This window comes from Sarcophilus harrisii, chromosome 5, assembly GCF_902635505.1.
Source record: "Sarcophilus harrisii chromosome 5, mSarHar1.11, whole genome shotgun sequence".
Taxonomy (NCBI): domain Eukaryota; kingdom Metazoa; phylum Chordata; class Mammalia; order Dasyuromorphia; family Dasyuridae; genus Sarcophilus; species Sarcophilus harrisii.
This window is the reverse complement of record NC_045430.1, coordinates 89,820,538-89,841,624: the sequence shown is the minus strand read 5'-3', so window position 1 is coordinate 89,841,624 and position 21,087 is coordinate 89,820,538. Positions and strand designations below refer to the sequence as shown.

General features: G+C 37.0%; 1 protein-coding gene across 1 annotated transcript; it reads right to left on the bottom strand.

Moving 5' to 3' along the window:
* Positions 1 to 4,963: 4,963 nt before the first annotated feature.
* On the bottom strand, positions 4,964 to 14,983 carry LOC100917101 (keratin, type II cytoskeletal 1). The gene is made up of 9 exons (XM_003772228.2): positions 14,477 to 14,983; positions 11,728 to 11,942; positions 10,761 to 10,821; positions 9,484 to 9,579; positions 9,115 to 9,279; positions 8,547 to 8,672; positions 6,471 to 6,691; positions 5,731 to 5,765; positions 4,964 to 5,229 (listed from the first exon to the last, which is right to left on the bottom strand). The coding sequence occupies exons 1-9, from the start codon at positions 14,975 to 14,977 to the stop codon at positions 4,964 to 4,966; spliced, it is 1,686 nt and encodes a 561-aa protein (XP_003772276.1). The 5' UTR covers positions 14,978 to 14,983.
* Positions 14,984 to 21,087: the final 6,104 nt, after the last annotated feature.

Sequence of the window (21,087 nt, the reverse complement as noted above, 5' to 3'; positions counted from 1 at the left end):
TTGAGATCAGGAAGGGAGGAAAGTGCAGCCACAGTGCCAGTGATAGTCCGGAAAATCTAGGTGACTAGAGCACTGAGTTTAGAGTCAAGAAAACCTAAGTTCCAGGCCTGCCTCAGACACCTACTAGTTGTGTGAAGCATTTATAAATAAACTCCCAAAAAACTATTTTAATGACCTAGAAAAAATAACAACAAAATTCATCTGGAAGAAAAAAGGTTAAGAATTCCAAGGGAACTAATGAAAAAAAATTAAATGAAGGTGGCCTAGCTCTATGTGATCTAAAATTATATTATAAAGCAGTGGCCATCAAAACCTTTTGGTATTGGCTAAGAAATAGACTAGTTGATCAGTGGAATAGATTAGGTTCACAGGACAAAATAGTCAATAACTATAGCAATCTAGTGTTTGACAAACCCAAAGACCTCAACTTTTGGGATAAGAATTCACTATTTGACAAAAACTACTGGAAAAATTAGAAATTAGTATGGCAGAAACTAGGCATTGATCCACACTTAACACCATACAACAAGATAAGATCAAAATGGGTTCATGATTTAAGCATAAAGAATGAGATTATAAATAAATTAAAAGAACATAGGATAGTTTACTTCTCAGACCTGTGAAGGAGGAAGGAATTTATGATCAAAGAAGAACTAGAGATCATTACTGATCACAAAATAGAAAATTTTGATTATATCAAGTTAAAAGGCTCTCGTATAAACAAAAACCAATGCAGACAAGATTAGAAGGGAAGCAATAAATAGGAAAACATTTTACGGTTAAAAGTTCTGATAAAGGCTTCATTTCCAAAATATATAGAAAATTGACTCTTTAAGAAATCAAGCCATTATCCGATTGATAAATGGTCAAAGGATATGAACAAGTTTTGAATGATGAAATTGAAACTATTTCTACTCAGATGAAAAGGTGTTCTAAATCATTATTGATCAGAGGAATGCAAATTAAGGCAACTCTAAGATACTACTGCATACCAAGCAGATTGGCTAAGATGACAGAAAAAGATAATGACAAATGTTGGAGGGGATGTGGGGAAAACTGGGGCACTGATGCATTGTTGGTGGAGTTGTGAATGGATGCAACCATTCTGGAGAGAAATTTGGAACTATACTCAAAAAGTTATCAACTGTGCATACCCTTTGATCCAGCAGTGTTTCTACTGGACTTATATCCCAAAGAATTATTAAAGAAGGGAAAAAGATCCACATGTGCAAAAATGTTTGTGGTAGCCCTTTTCATACTGGCTAGAAAATGGAAATTGAATGGATGCCCATTAATTAGAGAATGGCTGAGTTGTAAATTGTGGTATATGAATGTTATGGAATATTATTGTTCTGTAAGAAATGACCAACAGGAAAAAATACAGAGAGACTTGGAGAGACTTACATGCTAAGTGAAATGAGCAGAACTAGGAGATCATTATACACTTCAACAACGTTACTGTATGAGGATCAATTCTGATGGAAGTGGATATCCTCAACAATGAAAGGATCCAAATCAGTTCCAATTGATCAGTAACGAACAGAACCAGCTACACCCAGTAATAGAACACTGGGAAATGGATATAGATCACAACATAGCATTTACACTCTTTCTGTTATTGTTTGCTTGCATTTTTGTATTTCTTCCCAGGTTATTTTTACCTTCTTTCTAAATCCAGTTTTTCTTGTGCAGCAAGATAACTGTATAAACATGTATACATATATTGCATTTAACATATACTTTAACATATTTAAAATGTATGGGACTATCTGCCTAGGGGAGAGAGTAGAGGGAAGGAGGGGAAAAGTTGGAACAGAAGTTTTTGCAAGGTCAATGTTGAAAAAATTACCCATGCATATGTTTTGTCAATAAAAAGTTATAATAAAAAATGTAAAATTTTAAAATTTTAAAAAAGAACCAATTACAGAATGTTCATTTGTGCTCCAGTCTCTCCTGAATATTCCCATTTCACATCATCATGACTTCTGAAAACAGACATTCCAGTCACTCTACATCAGGAAATACTATTAGAGGTGCTCTTCATATGTAGTACACCTCCATCACACAGTGCCAAGCACTGTTCCTTTTCATTTTTATCTTTGTATCTCTAATAAGCTAAAGATACTTACTAGTATTACTTTAGAATTATAGATACTATAATACTATAATACAGTATCACTATGAGATAACTAAGTATTGCAGTGGATAAAATCTTCCTGAGTTCAAATTTGCCTCCAACTTACATAAACTGATGCTAAGTAAAGTGAGTAGAAACAAGAAACGGCAACAACAAGATTATACGATGATCAATTCAGTTGTACATGGTTCTTTTCAGCAGCAAGGTGATTCAGCCCAGAGAAAGGATTGTGTGGATCACAAAATTGTGATCCAATGTAATATTTTCCTTTTTGTTGTTGCTGTTGTTGTTTGCTTGCATTTTGTTTTCTTAATTTTTTTTTCCTTTTTGATCTTGTTTTTCTTGTGCATGTGACAATTGTGGAAATATGTATAGAAGAATTATGCATGCTTAACATATATTGGATCCCTTGCTGTCTAGGGGAGGGAGTGGGGAGAAGGGATGAATCAGGTTTTGCAAGGGTAGATGTTGAAGACTAACTATGCATGTGTTTTGAAAATAAAAAGCTTTATTAAAAAGTTAGCCTCAAGCACTTACTAGCTGTGTGACTTGCCTCAGGCTTGTTTGCCTCTGTTTCCTCATTTATAAAATGATCTAGAGAAATAGCAAACCACTCCAGCATCTCCACCAAGGAAACACCCAAAAGAAGAATCAAGACTTAAAAGGACTCAAAAATAACAACATAGTATCATCATAGATATTCTAATTTACTAGAGATACAAAGATAAAAATTAAAGATTACTAGAGATCACAAAGTTACTAGAGATTTCAAAGATGCAAATTAAAGTGCTTGCCCTCAAGAAACACTATATAATGTTTATAGCTTGCATATATATGTATGCAGTGTTCCTGGAATACGCCATTGAATTGGACAATAATTGAAAACTATATTTCTAAGCAAGAATTCAGCAACAGATCAATCATAAAAATGACAATCCTATGAGTCATAAAGTTATATAATCTTTAAATATAGTTAATTAAGAGTTATTGTAAGGGTGGCATATTAGAAAGTAGCCCAGTGTGGTATGACAACATGGAATGGAGTGACTCAAGAAGGCTGAATTTAAGGGCGACTCTCAGTGTGTCTTCAAGTAAGTTGCTTGTTCCCTCTAGTTCTTTCTCTTCAAAATAGAGGCTTTGTACCAAGTGATTTTGTGAGGTCCCTTTTAGCCCTAAAAATTTTATTATCCTCTGATACTTCCCAGTTCCAGGATGAGGATATTGAAGAACTGCTAAAAGAATTTATCACCAGATAGCTTTCTAGTCTTTCCTGAGTTATTTCTACTTTATCTTGAAAATTTTCAGGACATGAGATAAATCCATATTCATGTATCTATACCAAAAACAAACAAACAAAAAGAAAACCCAAAGTACAAAGAACAAAGAGGATTCTGGGAAGCTGGAATAGGTTAAAAAAAATTCTCAGGATTTCCACCAGCAAAGCTAAGCAGAAATGATTGACATGGCCTAGGAGATATGTACTTGGAGTTGGGAAACCTGGTTCTGAGATTTGTTAGATATATAACTTTGGGCAAGTCACATTACCTATTTAAGACTTAAGTTATCTAGTCTGTAAAATGGGGGAAACGCTTCATGCTCCATCTACTTCACAGAGTTGTTGGGAGGAAGATATCTTGAAATCAGCATGTGCTATATAAATGAGTTTTTTCCTCTAATTATCATAATGTCCTTTGTTAATGAATAAGGAAGAGATAACTCTTCCCATCTTGGTCAGAAGAGGGGATAGAGTGGGGCATATGATTAAGGAAGACTGTAGTCCTTTTTTCTGATACCATGACCAATATTTAGACACAACATGAGCATTTTTTAAAATGAAGTTTATTGATAAGATAGGGAAAGGGGAGAGGGGAGCATCCAAGGTTTAAAAAAAAGGGCATAAAAGCATAGACAACAAGATATTATCCACAAATAGTATCAGCCTCAGATTAATTCTTACACTTAACCTTACCCATTTACTCAGAAGGAATATTTATCCTCAAACTAAAATCAGATAGCTATCAGGGGCCTACTGTTGTGCTGAACACTTCATTTGGTGGCAATTATACCTTGGATTCTTTTCATGGGGTTCTAATTATATCTTCTAAGAATATTACTATGTCCAAAAAATAATAATAATAATCAAGGAAAAACATACTCTTCTGAGTCTCTGGGAATGGCAAATGTGAGTGGTCAGGTACCTCAATGATTCAAATAGAAATGATGCTTTTTGTAGAAAAATCTTGAATTCTGGATAGAAATCACTATGCTCTTTAATGTAATCCTAGATTTTTTAATTGTTCTCCATTGTTTGAGATGTTTTCAGAAATGGAAAATCTGCCTGAGCAGTAAACAAATACTACTCTCAAAAATAATAATAACAATATCATACAATGCACACCTCAATACACATAATTTTGGGGAGCATCCATTACTATGGATTATATCCCCTCCACTGGGGCAGATACTCAAGAACTGATCCTGACTCATAACTGTGACCCTTATTTAGAACCAGGGATGGTGAAAAAGAAGGTAAGAACAGACTTCTTGCAACAGTCTAATAGGGAATGGGGGGGGGGGGGAAGAAAGGAAGAGGAAAATAATAGGAGGGACCAAGTAGAAAGGGAGATAAAAGATGAACAAAAAAACACTAAACATGGATCCTACTCCTGCCTTCCCAATTTCACTGAGAAGGCTGAATAGACAAAGGAGATCTGCTTTTGATTCAAGAGACTTCCATCTTGCATAAGATGAGGAAGGATCAAAGGTCAGAATAAGGGAAATCACATGTAAACAACCTTGAGGAGACCAAAAATCTAAGCCAGGAGTTTAGAACTTCACTCGGGAATAGGAGCCTTCCTGACTTCCCTGCCCTGAGCTGTAACCCTGGGTCTTCCTAGAACTAGATTCTTGGGTTCCAGATCCAGAGCTGAACCCCGAAGATCCAGAAGTAGCACGTGTAGAGCCAGATATGGTTCCAGAGCTATTTTCAACTCCTGAGCTGTATCTGTTGCTTCCTTCTCCAGAGCTCTTGCTCCCTTGACCAAGACTTGTTGATGCTGCACCAGTGGATGAGACACTGCTTGTAACCACAGCTATAAGGAGACAGAGAAGAAGTTCAAGACCCTGGAGAACCCCATACCTCAACCATCTATCCAACATTCAGGATCAAAAAGCATCTTTCTCAAAAGTAAGTTGGTCTTGCTTCCCCTCCCCTCTTGTGTGTGTGTGTGTGTGTGTGTGTGTGTGTGTGCACATCTCTTTCTCTCTATCTGTCTCTCTGTGTGTCTCTGAATCTATGTATGTCTCTGTCTTTCTTCTGTAGATATGTATGTGTCTTTCCCTCCCCCCTCTCTCTTTCCTAACCAGGGCTCATGACTAAATCCCAGTCATTCATCCTAGATTTTAAGACATTTTTCATATCTCACCATCACCTCTCATCTTGCCTATGCCCTGTGTGCCCTCCTCCCCCTTGATCTTCCTCAGTACCATATCTTTCTTTGCATTCAAAGATACAGGGAGTTCACATCTCAGACAGAGAAGAGGGTAAGGAGCTCAACAAAATCCCTCCCCTATCCCCAACACAAATTACTTACAGTAGCTCACAGAACTGGACACATCTCCAGAGAGCCTGTGAGAAGAGAAAGAGTATAATCAGTTCTTCTAAGTGAGGCCTGGAAAAGAATTCAGCTTTGGGTAATACCTGCTTTATTAATTTCAATATGATTCCAAATTAGAGTGAGGAGTTACAAAGACAGCATCCTCAACCATAATATCCCTGTTGCTGCTTCCTAGATACTTTCTGGTCATCCCCCACAATCATCCTGTCCTCCAGTACTACTTTCTCTTTCCTTAAGTAATTAGGTCACCTACTAGTCACTAGCCTTGGGGCACCAAAATTTGGAAGGCAAAAATGTTAATACATGAACTCATTGAGTAGCATGGATTTACTTCTTTATTATATTGGGAGCTAAGCATTTAATGAGTGAAAATCACCAGTTAAAACAGGAAGCTACCCAGATTGCTAATCATATGCATTTATTAGCCATGATAGTCTCTCTCCTGCTCAACTGAATTTGACTTAATTACTTCTTATATCATTTTCACATAATGAATTACAAAGTTGATTTGAATGCATCATTTTAAGCTACTTGTTCCATTGTCTTTCAAGTTGTTTCTACCAAGGGGCCAAATTCATAGGTAAAAGATATTAACCAGGTTATGATTGAACTAGATGACCTTTGAGCTGCTTTTTAGCTCTGAATTCTAGGGTCCCATAATCCCATTCTGCCCAAGGTAGGAGCAGTCTGTATAATGCATGTCTTGCTGAGCTCACCTGCTCTCTTCTCCTTCCAGAAGCTTTCTGTAGGTAGCAATCTCCACATCCAGAGACAACTTGACACTCAGAAGTTCCTGGTAGTCCCGAAGCAGCCGAGTGAACTCTTCCTTGGCCTGCTGCAGAGCATCTTCCAGTTGGACCAGCTTGTCCTGGGCATCTTTGACAGTTTTCTCACCCTTCTGCTCAGCCTCCAAGATGGCCTGCTCCACTGAGGCATTCTGTAGAGAATAAAATGAAGTGAGTCACTGGACCCTATGCCATGTTGGTTCCAAGAAATAGGATCATAGCATTGAGAGCTTGTAAGAGTCTTGTCTATCTATTCTTACCCTCTCCTTTGATAGATAAGGAAAATGAGGTCCATTACATCAAGTGGCTGACCCAATGTCCAAAAGGCATTCAATAGCAGAGCTGAGATTTGGACATAGATCTTTTAAGATAGCTAGAGGATATGGTATTACGTGGCACAGTGGATAGAGCACTAGGTTTGGAACCAGGAAGACTCTCCTTCATGAGTTCAAATCCAGTCTCAGACACATACTAATTGTGTAATCCTGGGCAAGTCACTTAACCCAGTTTGCCTCAGTTTCCTAATTTATAAAATGAGTTGGAGAAAGAAATGGCAAGTCACTCCAGTATCTTTGCAAAGAAATGGGATCATGAAGAATCAGACACAAGTAAAATGACTAAACAACAGCAAAAGGGAATACAATAGATAGAGCACTGGATTTTTAATCAGGAAGATCTGAATTCATCTGCTACTTCTGATGTCCTCTGTGTCACCTTGAGCAACTTATTTAATCTCCCTCAGTCTCAGTTCCCTCATTTGTAGAATAAGGATAATAACAGCACCTATCTCCCGGAGTTATAGTAAAGCTCAAATGAGACAAACCATTATGTAAACCTTAAAGTACTATATAAATATTAATTGATATTATTATTGTTATTATTCTCTCTATATCTAGATCTTTATCTACTACCCTCTATTGTTTCCTCTTTATATGATCTTCCAGTAGGGATCATTCACCTAGTCAATGGAATATAAACAACAAATGTGAATCAAGCAGGTGTTCAGGCATGTCAACACTAATTTTAACAACTGTTAAAATTAGCAGTCATATTCATTAACAGTAATGCCCTGTTACGTTTTATATATATATATATATATATATATATATATATATATATATAATAAAATAACAAAACAGTAATAAAACAGTAAATGTCAGTAAAGTTCTGACATTTAAACAAAGCCCTAAGGTTTATATGGCATTTTCCTCACTTCCCTGTGATGTGGGTTGTTCAAGATTCTTTTTCCCATTGTGCAGATGAAGAAGCTGGGGCAAAGAGAGGTTAAATGACTTGTTCATCTAGTTTATAGATAAGCATCTAGAAGAGACCTGGTTTCTAGTCCTGTTTCTCACATTGATTAGATATATAACCAAAGGCATGCCATTGAATTTTTTCTGGACTTCAGTCTCTCATCTGGAAAATTTAAAACTTAGGTCAGGTGAACTTTAAGGTCACTTAACTGCTGCTGCCTCAGTTTCCTCAACTGTAAAATGGGAATAATAACAGGGTTATTGGGGGAGCAGATGAGAAAATATTTGTAAAGCCCTTAGAATAGTGTCTGGTACATAATAGGTACTTAATAAACACTTGATTTCTTCTTTCCTATTTCTCCCCATGCCCCCCAAAAATCCTTTTTTTCTTCTTTTTTTTCTTTCATTCCTTTCCTCTTTTTTCTATTATTCTATTAGTCTCCCACTTCTACTATATTTACACACACACACACACCACACAATCTTTTCATTATGATTAATTCTCATGACTCATTCACATCTTCTTTACTGGGCTCATATCATAAATTTCTCAAGAGGAAAGATTAAGTAACCTCTTTAATCTGGAGTTCTTTTAGAACCCTGTCCCCTCCTCTGCTCCCAGTCCTTTTCTCACCTTTCATGCCCAGCATTGATACAAAGCTTTGCACATAGATTCAGAAAGTGTTCATCCACTGACCTAGAAATGATAGGCATGGGAGATTTTGATCACATAAATTCAAACCATAGCCCCTACCTGTTTCTTGACCCGGTCAATTTCTGCACGCAGTCTCTGAATAGTTCGGTTCAACTCGCTGATCTCAGTCTTCAGTACCTTAACATCTTCACCATGTTTTCCTGCAGTGATCTGAAGCTCTTGGTACTAGATTTAAAAGGAATCAAAACAAGTCAAAAACAAGTGGAGGGAGATTGTCCAGATGATTTGTGGCCTTCTCAGGTAGCCAGTTCACTCTTTTTTCTCTTCTGCAATAGAGTGACCAAGACTATTAGATATCTACCCTAAAACACAAATTGAAGCTGTCCAGGTCAGAATCACTGACCAAAAGAGCTAATTCAATCAATAGAGAATGGAGAATCAGTTTGTTGCATTTGATTTAAGGTTGATAAAGTTACCCTTGTGCCCTCTTGATGATCTAACCTTCCAAATGAAACAACCTCCCCAAAGCTGTTTGAGCAAAGTTAAGGATGCTAGGATCTACTAGACAAAGTTTCTAATTACTCTTTCTCAGAAAGGGATAAAACAAATAGTCCTTCCTCTACAGACCATATTGTGCTCTAGATTTTTACCTGCTTCCCTCTCTCACCTTAGACTGGTACAAGGTATCAGCTTCCGTCTTACTCTTCTGAGCAATATCTTCATATTGAGCTTGGATCTCCTCAAGTATGCTGTCCAGGTTCAGGGTACGATTGTTATCCATAGAAAGGACCACATTGGTGTCACTGACAGTTTTATGTATTTGGGCCAATTCCTATAAGAGAATTTGAATTTGTTTTAGGTAACTACTGAGATCACCTTCTTTAGCACTTCTTTCTCCTGAGTTGACAGAATTATCTCTCCCCCATCTCTCACAAATTTAGTGAACACAGAAGTGTTTCTTTCCTGAGAGCTTTTTTCTAAGGGCTCACAGTCCCCTTGTGATGGTTAAATTGAAAAATGTAGCCCCTAAACTTACTGTCTCATACAGAACTGTGAAGAATTCAATTTCTTGCTGCAGGGTGTCCACTTTAGTGCTGAGGTCAACTTTAAGTGTGTAGGCAGCATCCACATCCTAAAATAAAGCAGAGGAAAAAAGTATATTAAAATGAAGGAAGGACTCTTGGATGCCTAAATGTCTCTGGAATATGTTTTGAGTACAGATCTAGGGAAAAAACAAAAGAAAAAAATACAATTTAGGATCTAAAAGGCTTAACTTTAAATCCCAGTTCTCCATAAGTAAAATGAAAGAGAAACTAGATAACCTCAGAAATCCCTTCCAGCTCTGACACTGATTCTGTGAGAAGTAGCCAGGTTCCTCATCTCACTCCATTATTTAACTTCTTCCTTTTCCCTGATTCATGCTGAGGCTGGGTGGCATTACATCTCCAACTGCTGCTGAACTGTTTTCTGCCTTAGCTTATTGTCAGCCTCAAACTGAATACTAAGTCTCTTTCTGGATAGGAAGAAGTAATTAAGAAGAAACAAAAACACTAAACCATTGTTTAATTCAGTCATTTTAGAATCTTCGTGATCACATTTGGAGTTTTTTGTTTTTTGTTTTTTGCAAATATACTGGAGTGATTTGCCATTTCTTTCTCCACATCATTTTAGAGATGAGGAAACTTAGGCAAACAGGTTTAAGTGACTGCCCAGGGTCACATAGCTAGTACATGGCTGAGACTATATTTCAACTCAGGAAGATCAATATTTCTGACTTCTGTGCCCTCACATACATTTGCATATTAATTTATAAGTGTTCTTAAGTCATTTGATAAATGCATGTTTCATATCCCTGAATCAAAGTCCCTTGATCCAATGGACCTAAAGTCCATTTATCACCAAGCTGCCCTCTTGCTAAAAAAAAAAAAAAAAAAAAAAAAGGATGTACTGTCATGAAGCAAAAGTTACCAGTTGTTAAGAATATAAGCAAAGAAGATAAAGAGTAATCACAGCCAAGAGTGTGCAATGCTGTTCTCCCAACAACCTTATACCAACAGAAAGTTGCATTTTCAGGACTTAATGACAATAAATTTCAATGCAGAAACCCTAGAACTAATTACATTTGCCTTATCATTAGTATGATTATTATAGACTTCACTGAGCTCTGTATCACACAGGTCTGAAAAGTAGATTAAAAAGTAGAATTATCCACAAATGGAAAATTAAGGTCCAGGAAGGAAACTATAATTTCTCAAAGTCATAGAAATGGAGCTTGTTTCTTTTACTATTAGTGGAAAATTCAGCTAGATTTACCTTTTTAAGCACCACAAAGTCATTCTCAGCATTTGTACGAGCGTTGATTTCTGTTTCGTATCTGGTAAAATTGAGAAGATGATAAGTGACTGCCATGAGACCTGATGATCAGTTCTATAAGATTATTGTTACTAGGAATGTCCCAATTACTAAATTCCTCTATGTTTAGATGATCTTAGTCTCTGCAACAGATCTGGGGTCTGAGAATTTGGTAGCTGTAGATAGATGGATGGATAGAAAGAAAGAAAAAAAGAAAGAAAGAAAGAAAGAAAGAAAGAAAGAAAGAAAGAAAGAAAGAAAGAAAGAAAGAAAGAAAGAAAAAAGAAAGATGGATAGATAGAAAGAAGGATGGATGGATGGATGGATATAGATGGATAGACAGAATAGACAGCTAGGTAGAGAGACAGATAGACAGAGGATATAGGTAACTATATCTCAATAGAATTTATTTCTTTGAAATTCTATACATTTGAAAATATTATTCTAAAAGGAAACAGGCTTCTCCAGATAGCCAAGAGGATCTGAGACACATACAACAGTTATAAATGCTTAATCTTGAGCCTTAATACATTTCCTAAGCTACCTAGTCCAGCTCTTTCCCTTTATAGATAAAGAAGCCAAGCTTCAGAATGACTTAGTGAGTTGCCCAACTTCACATGGCAATAAGTGTCCAGAGAGGCAAGATTTGAACCCAGACACTCTGACATCAAAAACAAGGTACTTCTACTGTACCAGCCTGGCTGCCCTAGTAATGCAGAAGAAACTTTTATTATAGTCACCACAGGAAAATGTTTTTTCTTCCCTGTATCAGAGCAACAGGACTAGCTATTTGATGGCAGCAGTCCATAGAAATCAACCATGCACTCCCTTGTAGAGCCCAAGCATATGGGAGAATTTGGGGGAAAAGAGGGTGTTTTTAAGTCTCCCTCCCACAGATGGTGATGCTTCTCCCAGGGGTCCCACTTACTTCTTCTTGAAGTCTTCCACTGAGTCCTGAGTGGCCTTCAGCTCCACATCCTGCTGGCTTCTCTGGGACTTGAGATTGTCCACCTGGTTCCGCAGGTTGCTGAGGTAGGCTTCAAAGAAGGAGTCCAGATTGGTTGTTCGGGTGCTGACGTTCAGCTGCTGGAGCAGGTCCCATTTGGTCTTCAATACCTGGTTCTGCTGCTCCAGGAACCGCACCTGAAATCAGAAAACCATCCATTCTGTAGCCAGTACATACTGCCTCAGAGCAGAGAACACTAGAACCTACAAAGGACCCTTCTCAGAATCGCAGCTTCCTAGGCTGTCAGGACACCGCCAAATCTGTCCCTCCTTGTTGAACAAATAAGGAAACTAAGAAGCAGAAAGAAAAAGGGATTTGCTCAAAGAATACTGCAATTTGGGGGCAGCTCTCGATGGCACATGCCATCTCCGATAAAGAGCTATGTAGGAACCCTCCTCCATTCTTTTCTGTCCTTAATTATTTAGCTAATACCATGTTCTTTCACATACATTTGCATGTTAATTTATAAGTGTTCTTAAGTCATTTGATAAATGCACGTTTCATATCCCTGATTCAAAGTCCCTTGAGTGCAGGAACCCTCTTTTCTTTGTTTTTTGGTTTCTCTCTGTTGTTCAAGACTCTTCTCACAATAGGTATTCAACAGAAGTAGATGATCCCTCTATTGTTTTTTCTCATCCTTTAACTTCATTAAGGCAGCATTTTCTTTAAGGCTGTTATATGACATTCCTTTGGCGCTTGAAAAATGACTTAAATCATCCCATGCACAACAGAAGCCCTCCTGACTTGCACAACAACTCACCGTTCCCTCCCCATTCAAGAGGCCCTTTTAGTATAACAGCCACAGACTGTGTAAAGTGTTCCCCAGCCCTAATCCCATGAGAATTTCCCAACTAGCCTTACCCTTTTAAATTACTCCTCTAATATATCATCTTAGAGTAGAGGGAACATAGGTTTCCTGAAGCTGGGAAAACTATGACTTAAACTTTATGACTTTTATGATCCCCAAGGTCTCTTTCACTGCTGAGAGTATAATACAATTTTTTTTGCTCCAAAAGAGAACAAGCTCTGGTCCATCCATACCAGCAAGCTGGAAAGACTTTGAGGACAAGTTATCTGTCTCTTTCCTGAGTACCAATCTAGTTAAGTTCTGCAAGTCAGCAGAAAACGGATGAACACTAACAAGTGGATTTTTATAGTTATATTAATTCAGGAAGAACTATTTACTAAAATATTTCAACCTGGATGGAATCCAGTTGAGATATTTCTTCCTTCCTTCCTTCCTTTCTTCCTTCCTTTCTTCCTTCCTTCCTTCTTTCCTTCCTTCCTTCCTTCTTTGCTTGCTTGCTTCCCTCTTTCTTTCTTTCCTTCCTTTCTTCTTTCCTCCCTTCTTTCCCTCTTTCCCTCCTTCCTCCTTTCCTTCCTTTTTTATTTTTTCTTTCTTCTGCTTTTTCCTTCCCTATTTCCTCTCTTCCTCCTTTCCTCTTTCTTTCCTTTCCTCCTCCCTCCCTTCTTTAATTCCTTTCTTCTTTCCATTCTAATATCTAAGGCAGGCTGAAAGTATAACAGCCACTCACAACCCAATCTGACTACTGATAAGCACCAATCTTCACCCTACTACATTTTTCCTCCCCCTAAAGCCATATTTATATAGGATTTAGTGAAGACATAAAAACAATTTAATCCCTGCTATAGCTCAGAACACCAAGGCTCAAAACATCCACCAGTCTCAGTCTCTCCCTATAGCAGGGATTACAGTTATACATCATCATTGCCCATATTACCCAATCTAAAATTTCATTGACTAAGATCAGGAAAACACAAAGACTAGGAAAAGGCCAAAGAAGTAAAGGCTTCTGTGACAGTTTGGTATAGGTGAAAGAGCCTTGAACTTAGAATCAAGAGATTTGGGTTCATACTTTGTTCTTAATTATGTGACCATAGACAGATGTTGTAAACCTCAAGATGCTATGTGGATATGAATAAATTAGATTAAAGCCTTTTAGGTTCACTTAAAGACAAATTTCCCAATCAAATAGAAAGTTCCATTTTTTACATCTGAAGTCAGATATTTTTAGACTCAGTGACATTGGTCAGCCTGGCTAATAGAATTTAAAGTCAATTCACCATCTTACCTACATTAGTCTAACTTGCCCAATTGCTCTTCTTTACTTTTTACTGTCATCACTACCTTTTATTACAATTCCCTGGCTTTAAGACCAACATGCCACCAATATGCTTGTAGATGCACCTTACAGATCTAAATTTACATGAAACCCCTTGAGGATCAGAAGATATTCCATTATTCTGGGGTGCTTTCTTTATCTCCAAGTAAGCCCACCAGGAACTCTCAAGGATTCTATTGTAAAAAAATCTTCATTTCTGGGTGACATCACTTAGAGAGAAATAAAAGGAAGTTTTAGGTTGAAACTGAATTAAGGTTCAATATTGGGAAGTCTTTCTGTCAAAACTGAGACCTTTCACCACCAAAGACAAATTATCTTGGAAAATTGTGATGGCACCTTCATTTTGGAGAATTTTGTGGATAAAGCAAACCTCTATCCTCATACCTGAAAAATCTTAGACAGTTTCCTGTTGAAAAATAGTGAAACAAACTAGAGAGATAACCTTTGAACATTTAGAAAATTTCCTTTTTTGTAGATCTTTGAAATAGCTACTTCTGGCTCTCTGATAGTTAAACCTTGGGACTTACCTTATCAATGAAGGTAGCAAATTGGTTGTTGAGGACCTTGAGCTGCTCCCTCTCCTCAGTCTTCACCTGTTGGACCTCAGGATCTATCTTCACATCCAGAGGCTCCAACAGGCTCTGGTTGGTAACCACTTCATGGATCCCACCGGGGCAGATGTTAGGGCCAAAGGACCCACCGCCCATACCCAAACCACCTAGATTAAAGCCTCCCACTCCAAAACTGCCACCACCTAAACGTCCACTTCCAAATCCCCCCACTGTGTAACCTCCATAGCCCAGGCTTCCTTGGCCTGAGCTGCCACCTGCTACACTGGTAAGGATGCTCTTGTGTCCACCGAGGTTGACAAGGCTCCGGCTGCTGGAACCAACTCCTCTGGCTCCAGAGCTGCTTCCAAATTTCAGAACAGAGGTACTACCAGCCACTCTCCGGCTCCTGCCAGGCAAGATAGCAGAACCACTGCTATAACCTCCACTTTGGGATCTCCAGACAACCTGTCTGCTCATGATGGCTAAAGGAGAGTGAGTGAGGATGAACTAAAGAGAAGAGCAAGAAGACTATTGAGTACTCCTCTGGTGGGAGAAGGGAAGGATCCCCTTTTATTCTCTGCTGGCTTTGGCAACTATCCAAGGAAACCAGAATACAAATGTATGGGTTTGGTTCCCCTACAGCAATAAAGTAAAAATGTCATGAAAATAAATTAATGCATCCATCTAGAGAACAATTTGTCAAATAATAACTGCTTGGTTAGCAGGTTTTGCTCAATTATCTATTGACTATCTGCTGGCCTAGGCATGATGAAGAGTGTGAGATGATTCCTGAGAGCCCTCCAAGAAGTTGTTTTTCAATTGTTAGTATTTCACCACTTTTAGTTTCCATCAGGGTGGGATCGAAACCCAACTAGTATCTTTGGAGATATTGGAGGTTAGAGACATCAGAAACATTGATCATCTTCAATCAGCTGCACCCAGCAAGGGCACTGATTAAAGAAGCCCCCTACCATCTCCATGCAGTTTTCTCAGATTGATGGAAAAATTGCTTCCTGTCTTTCTATCCTCCACTTCCCCAAAACAAGAATATTTAACATGGGGATAGATTCACCCAATATTGTTGAAGAATAGTCATTTTTTTTATTAAAAGTTTTTATTTACAAAGCACATGCATGGGTAATTCCAACAATGACCCTTGTATAACCTTTTGTTCTAAATTTTCCCCTTCTTCCCTCTACCTCCATCCCCTAGCTGGGAGGTAGTCCAATACATGTTAAATATGTTAAAATACATGTTAAATCCAGTATATGTATATAGATTTAAACAATTATCTTCTTGTACCAAAAAAATCAGATCGAGAAGGAAGAAAAAGGAAAACTGAGAAAGAAAACAAAATGCAAGCAAATAACAACATAAAGAGTGAGAATGTTATGTTCCAGTCCACACTCAGTTCCCACAGTTCTCTCTCTGGGTTAGATGGCTCTTATTGTCACTGCATAAGTGGAAGTGGTTTGAATCATCTCAATGTTGAAGAGGACCATGTCCATCAGAATTGATTGTCATATAGTCTTCTTGTTGCTGTGTATAATGATCTGGTTCTGCTCATTTCATTTAGCATCAGTTCATAAGTCTCTCTGAAATCATCCTGCTGGTCGTTTCTTACAGAACAATATTTAGAATAGTCATTCTTTAGATTCTAGAGGAAGAAGAAAAATCACAGAGATATTTCCCTGGTTGTTAGATTGTGAGCTTCTCAAGGGCAGGGATTGTCTTTTGTGCTTTTTGTGTGTCTCCAGTACTTAATATGGTGCCTGACAGATAGTCAGTGCTTAATGAGTGCTTGCAGACTGATCAAGGTTGGAAAGCCCTCTACACCAAGTTTGGAAGATTCCTATGAAATCAGGTATTGGTACCCATATTTTTGTAAGCTTGGCTTTTCTTTTAGCACTTGTCCTATAGAAAATGGTCAGAACCCACTCAGCAAAGCTTCATTGTCTCTTAAGTAATATTTCCTTAAGGCTCTTAAGACATATTTCCTTTTCTTCTTCCTAGAAAACTCCCAGATTATCTAAATCTTTAATCCTCTAGATCTCCCTGCCTCCAGGCCTTTACACATCTATTTCTAAAAGTCTCCAAGTCTCTAGTTCTCCTATTCATTTGATCTACAATTGTCCAGGGCTCCAAGTTTCTAGATTAAGAGACCTCATGTCTTCAGTTATCCATAGGCAGTTGGTGGTACAGTGGACAGAATGCTGGCCCTGGATTTCAAGCAGTCCTGAACTTAAATCCACCTTTACACACTAGCTATATGTGACTAGCAATTAGGGTATGAGCAAGTCATTTAACCCCTGTCTGCCTCAGTTTCCTCAACTGTATTGTGAAGATAATAATTGTACCTACCTCCCAGGGTTGTTATAAGGATCAAATGATTTAATAACTATAAAGTGTATAGTATATGACAGCATATATTATATACCTAACATATAATAGGGGCTATATAAAGGCTTATTCTCTCCTTTTACATCTCCAGGCTTTTCATTGTTCAAAACTTCAGACTTCTTGGACCCTTGAGTCTACATGTCTTTTTGACATGTCTTTAGAGGTAAAGACTCTCCTCCCTACTCCCCATTGTTTAGCATTCATACAGTCACCTATCCAACTAACTTTCCATATGTAAAAAGAACAACAACAAAAAAAAAGCACATGGAGGGGAGGTTGTATTTGCAGCAAATCATATAGCTCTGACTTGGGGCCTTCCAAAAACCAAGGCTTAAATTCAAATGAAAAAGACTTTGAGTCCCATGAGCTTTTATTGATGTCTCTTCAATTCCACATACTTCTCTAGAAAAACAAGTGGATTGAATGAAGAATCTTTCAAATCCCTTCCAATCCTAAAATAAGAATTAGGTTTGAAACAAGTACAATAGGCTATATTTTTATTAAAGAATTTCAAAATGCGTAGTCTAATATGTGAACTACAATTCTCACACTAACTTTGATAAGATGAATCATCATAACAGACATTTTTAAAAGTTCTTAAATAGAGACAGCATTTTTGCCTGAGAGAGAGCTGCTCTTGAATCCTGGAAGACCCAAGTTCAAATCTTATTTCTAATACCTAATAGTTGAGTGTGATCCTCAGCAAATTACTTCATCTTACACTACTTAAGGAAATCCTTCAGAACATTGAGTTACAAAGAAGGTTCCTCATTGACAAGGGAGTTCACTATGACAATGAAATCACAGGTCAGGTCCTTATCCATTTAAAACTTGCAAATCATCTTACAGATTCTATCTCATGTCAGCCTCATGATAACCCAATGAGGCAATACTACAGTTATTATTATCTTCATCCTACACATGAAGAAACTGAAACCCAGAAACATCAAATGACTTGTCGGAAATGGTATTTAATGTTAAAGATGCCCACTCAATGAGTAAGCAAGAATTTATTCTTATACTTATACTAAGTACTTATACCCAAGTATATTAAGTACTTATACCCAAGTACTTATACTAAGTACTTGGGATACTAATAGAGGCAATCAGATGGTATTTCTATTCGTCAATTGAAGCATTCTAGTCATGTCACTCTCAACTGAGCAATAGAACTCAAAAACAGAATTCAAGAACTTAAATAACTATACTTAATTCATCAGCTATTTATCATAGCTACTTCTGTGCATTGCATAGTACTAAGTTCTGAGACTGAGAGAAAATTTAGCTGGATCAATCTTTCTGTTCCTCATTTAACAGATCTCCTAGTTGTAGGATAAAACACATGTACACATAAACCATTTATCTTCTTAAAGTTCCTTGAAGGATATAATGCAGAAAATAATCCAAGAAAATTGTCCAGGAGTGATAAAACATGAGGGGAAAATAGAACTAGGAAAAGATCCATTCATCACTACCTCAAAGAGATCCTTTGTGGAAAACACATAGGAATATTATTGCCAAATTTCATAACCCTCCAGATCAAAGAGAAAATTTTGCAAGAAACAAGAAAAAAAAACAATTCAAAGACACTAGAGTTTCAATTAGAATTGTATAAGACTTATCAGCAGCTACTTTAAAAGACTGCAGGTCTTGTCTACTGATAGTCAAAAGAACTAGATCTGCTGCCAAAAATATCATATCCAGAAAAATTATCTATAATTTTGAATGAAAAAATAATGGACATTCAATGAACTGCAGGTTTTCATGTCTTTGGTTTTCAACCAAACCTGAGCTTAACAGAAAATTTAACATATAAAAGCTAATATTAAAGATCAATTTTAAGGAACTCAGCATAGACAAATTGTTTAAACATTAACAAATTGTGTATGTTTTTTAACATGGGAAGTGCATACTATATGTTTAAGACTCACTTCAACAATAGAGTAGCTCAAAAGAAAGATTGGCAAAGTTAAGGTAAAAATAGTAATCATATTATACAAATGAGGTGCAGAGGAAGAATAGACACAGAAACATTAGTGGGGGAGAGGGCTCATAGTTCTGAAAACCTACTCACATCAGGAATAGGTTCAATAGGTAACACTACATATATACCATGAACAGTATAGCACCCTCCAAAATCTGTAAAGAAATAAGGGAGAAAGGAGGGACAGATGGAAAAGCAAAGAGTGAGGGATGAAGATAAGGGAGGGATCCTTAGATGGGGAGAGGTTAAGTAATAGCAAGGCAAGTTATAGAGCAGAATTTAATTAGAGTCAGCAGGAATAAGAAAGATGTGTATGTGGGAAGTGTATGTGTGTATGTATATGTATCTACATATGTATGCATAAATATATCTTCTAAACTGTAGTTTACTTGAGGTGGAGATAGGAAATGAAAGGAAAAAAGATTAAAGTAAATGTGCACAACAGAGAACCAAAGAACATTTTACAGGGAAGTAAAGAAAAATGGACATTCATGAATATAATTTTTCCTACAAATATATATATTTTCTTGATCTGAAAATTCGTTCTGATGTTCTGCTGGGCACATGACAATATTCTCTTTTGTTTTGCTTTATTTTGTTTTGTATTTCTTTTCTGTTTTTCTTTTTTCTTACTTTTTTTCAAATAAAATAAATTTTAATTTTTTTAAAAAATAGAACATATAAAGTAACTTGAATGATTAAATGTCATGATGATGATTGGTATGTATAAAATACTTTAAAATTCACCAAGTGCTTTATGTATGTATTTCATTTGATAATCACAACAATCCTGTTGGATAGGAACTATATATAATTTCCTCTTTTACAGATGAGGAAACTAAAACTCATAATCTTAGAGACTTCTCTGTGATCACACTACTAGTAAGTATAAGAGGCAGGAGGTTCCCCTCATAGAATAAGGACCTTGTGTGAATACAGAGTCATCTAATGAAGCTAAATATCAAAAGTAGCACTTCAAAAAGTATCTAGACACAACCAACCCTTATTTCCTCGTTCATTCCCCTATTAAGTATTTCTCTGAGTTCAAAAAGGCAACCTATAATATATTGTTATTATTGAAGTTATTTTTCATCTATATTTCTAAATTTACTCCAAACAACTCATCCACTTCTATTTGAATTAGGAAAAATTTCTTCTCCCTCTGAGCTAGTTTCTCCACTCTTTATCAATCTCTTACTGCACTTATAGGCACTTATAGGTTAGTGATTATATATTTTTTATTTATTAATGGCAGCTAAATGGCACAGTGGATACAGTATAGCTCTGAAGTTAGAAAGATTCATCTTTATGAGTTCAAATCCAACTTCAGACACTTTCTAGCTATATGAACCTGAAAAGTCACTTAATTGAAATTGTTTGCCTGTTTCCTCAAGAGTAAAATTAGTTGTAGAAGGAAATGACAAACCACTCCAGCACCTTCACCAAGAAAACCCCAAATGGGGTTATGTAGAGTCAAATATGACACAATAAAAAAACTAGTTTATTTAATATTTATTTAATAGTACTTTCAAACTGAATACAAATATGGATAAACATTAAAAGGAATGAGCCTTCCAGTGACAATCTATATACTCTCACTCCTTCCCTCTAATTGGAGTAAAAAAAAAAATGTTCTGAAAACATGAAATATGATCTGACTAGAGCTTCCTTAGGCAGCACCCCAAGGAAATAGGGAGGGGCTGGACCGTATTCTAATCATCTGCTGCCACAGCTATTTTCCAGGCACCTTTTCTGCTGCTTTTACTAGTTCCTCTGACTAGTTTGTGCTCAAGGGAACTCTCCAGACATTCAGATGCAAAGAAGATACTGTCCTTCATTGACAAGGGAGTTCCCTATGACAATGAAATCACAGGTCTAGTCTCCAATCCTTTAAAACTTACAGATCATCTTAAGATACTATCTCATGTAAAACTCATGATAACCCTATAAGGCAGATATGACAGCCATTCTGTGATTTTGATGGCAGGAGGAACAGCATGTACGCCCATCCCAAATTCTCTGCTAGACTTGGGACACAACCCTACTTGCTTCTTCTCTGAGCCTCCTTATAAAATAAGTTTCTTCCAAGGTCTAATAACCCCAAACCATCAGGACCTCAGGCTTTTCCTGCACACACTCCTTTTTTTTTTTTTAATTTAATAGCCTTTTATTTACAGGTTATATGCATGGGTAACTTTACAGC

Bases quoted from the DNA above. Each gene is read 5' to 3' on its own strand.
- LOC100917101 (XM_003772228.2), bottom strand. From the start codon at position 14,977: ATGAGCAGACAGGTTGTCTGGAGATCCCAAAGTGGAGGTTATAGCAGT. The intron at 10,822-11,727 runs GTAAGTGGGACC...CAATTTTACCAG, and splicing joins GTGGAAGACTTCAAGAAGAA to ATACGAAACAGAAATCAACG. The intron at 5,230-5,730 runs GTAAGTAATTTG...GTCTCCTTATAG, and splicing joins GTCCAGTTCTGTGAGCTACT to CTGTGGTTACAAGCAGTGTC.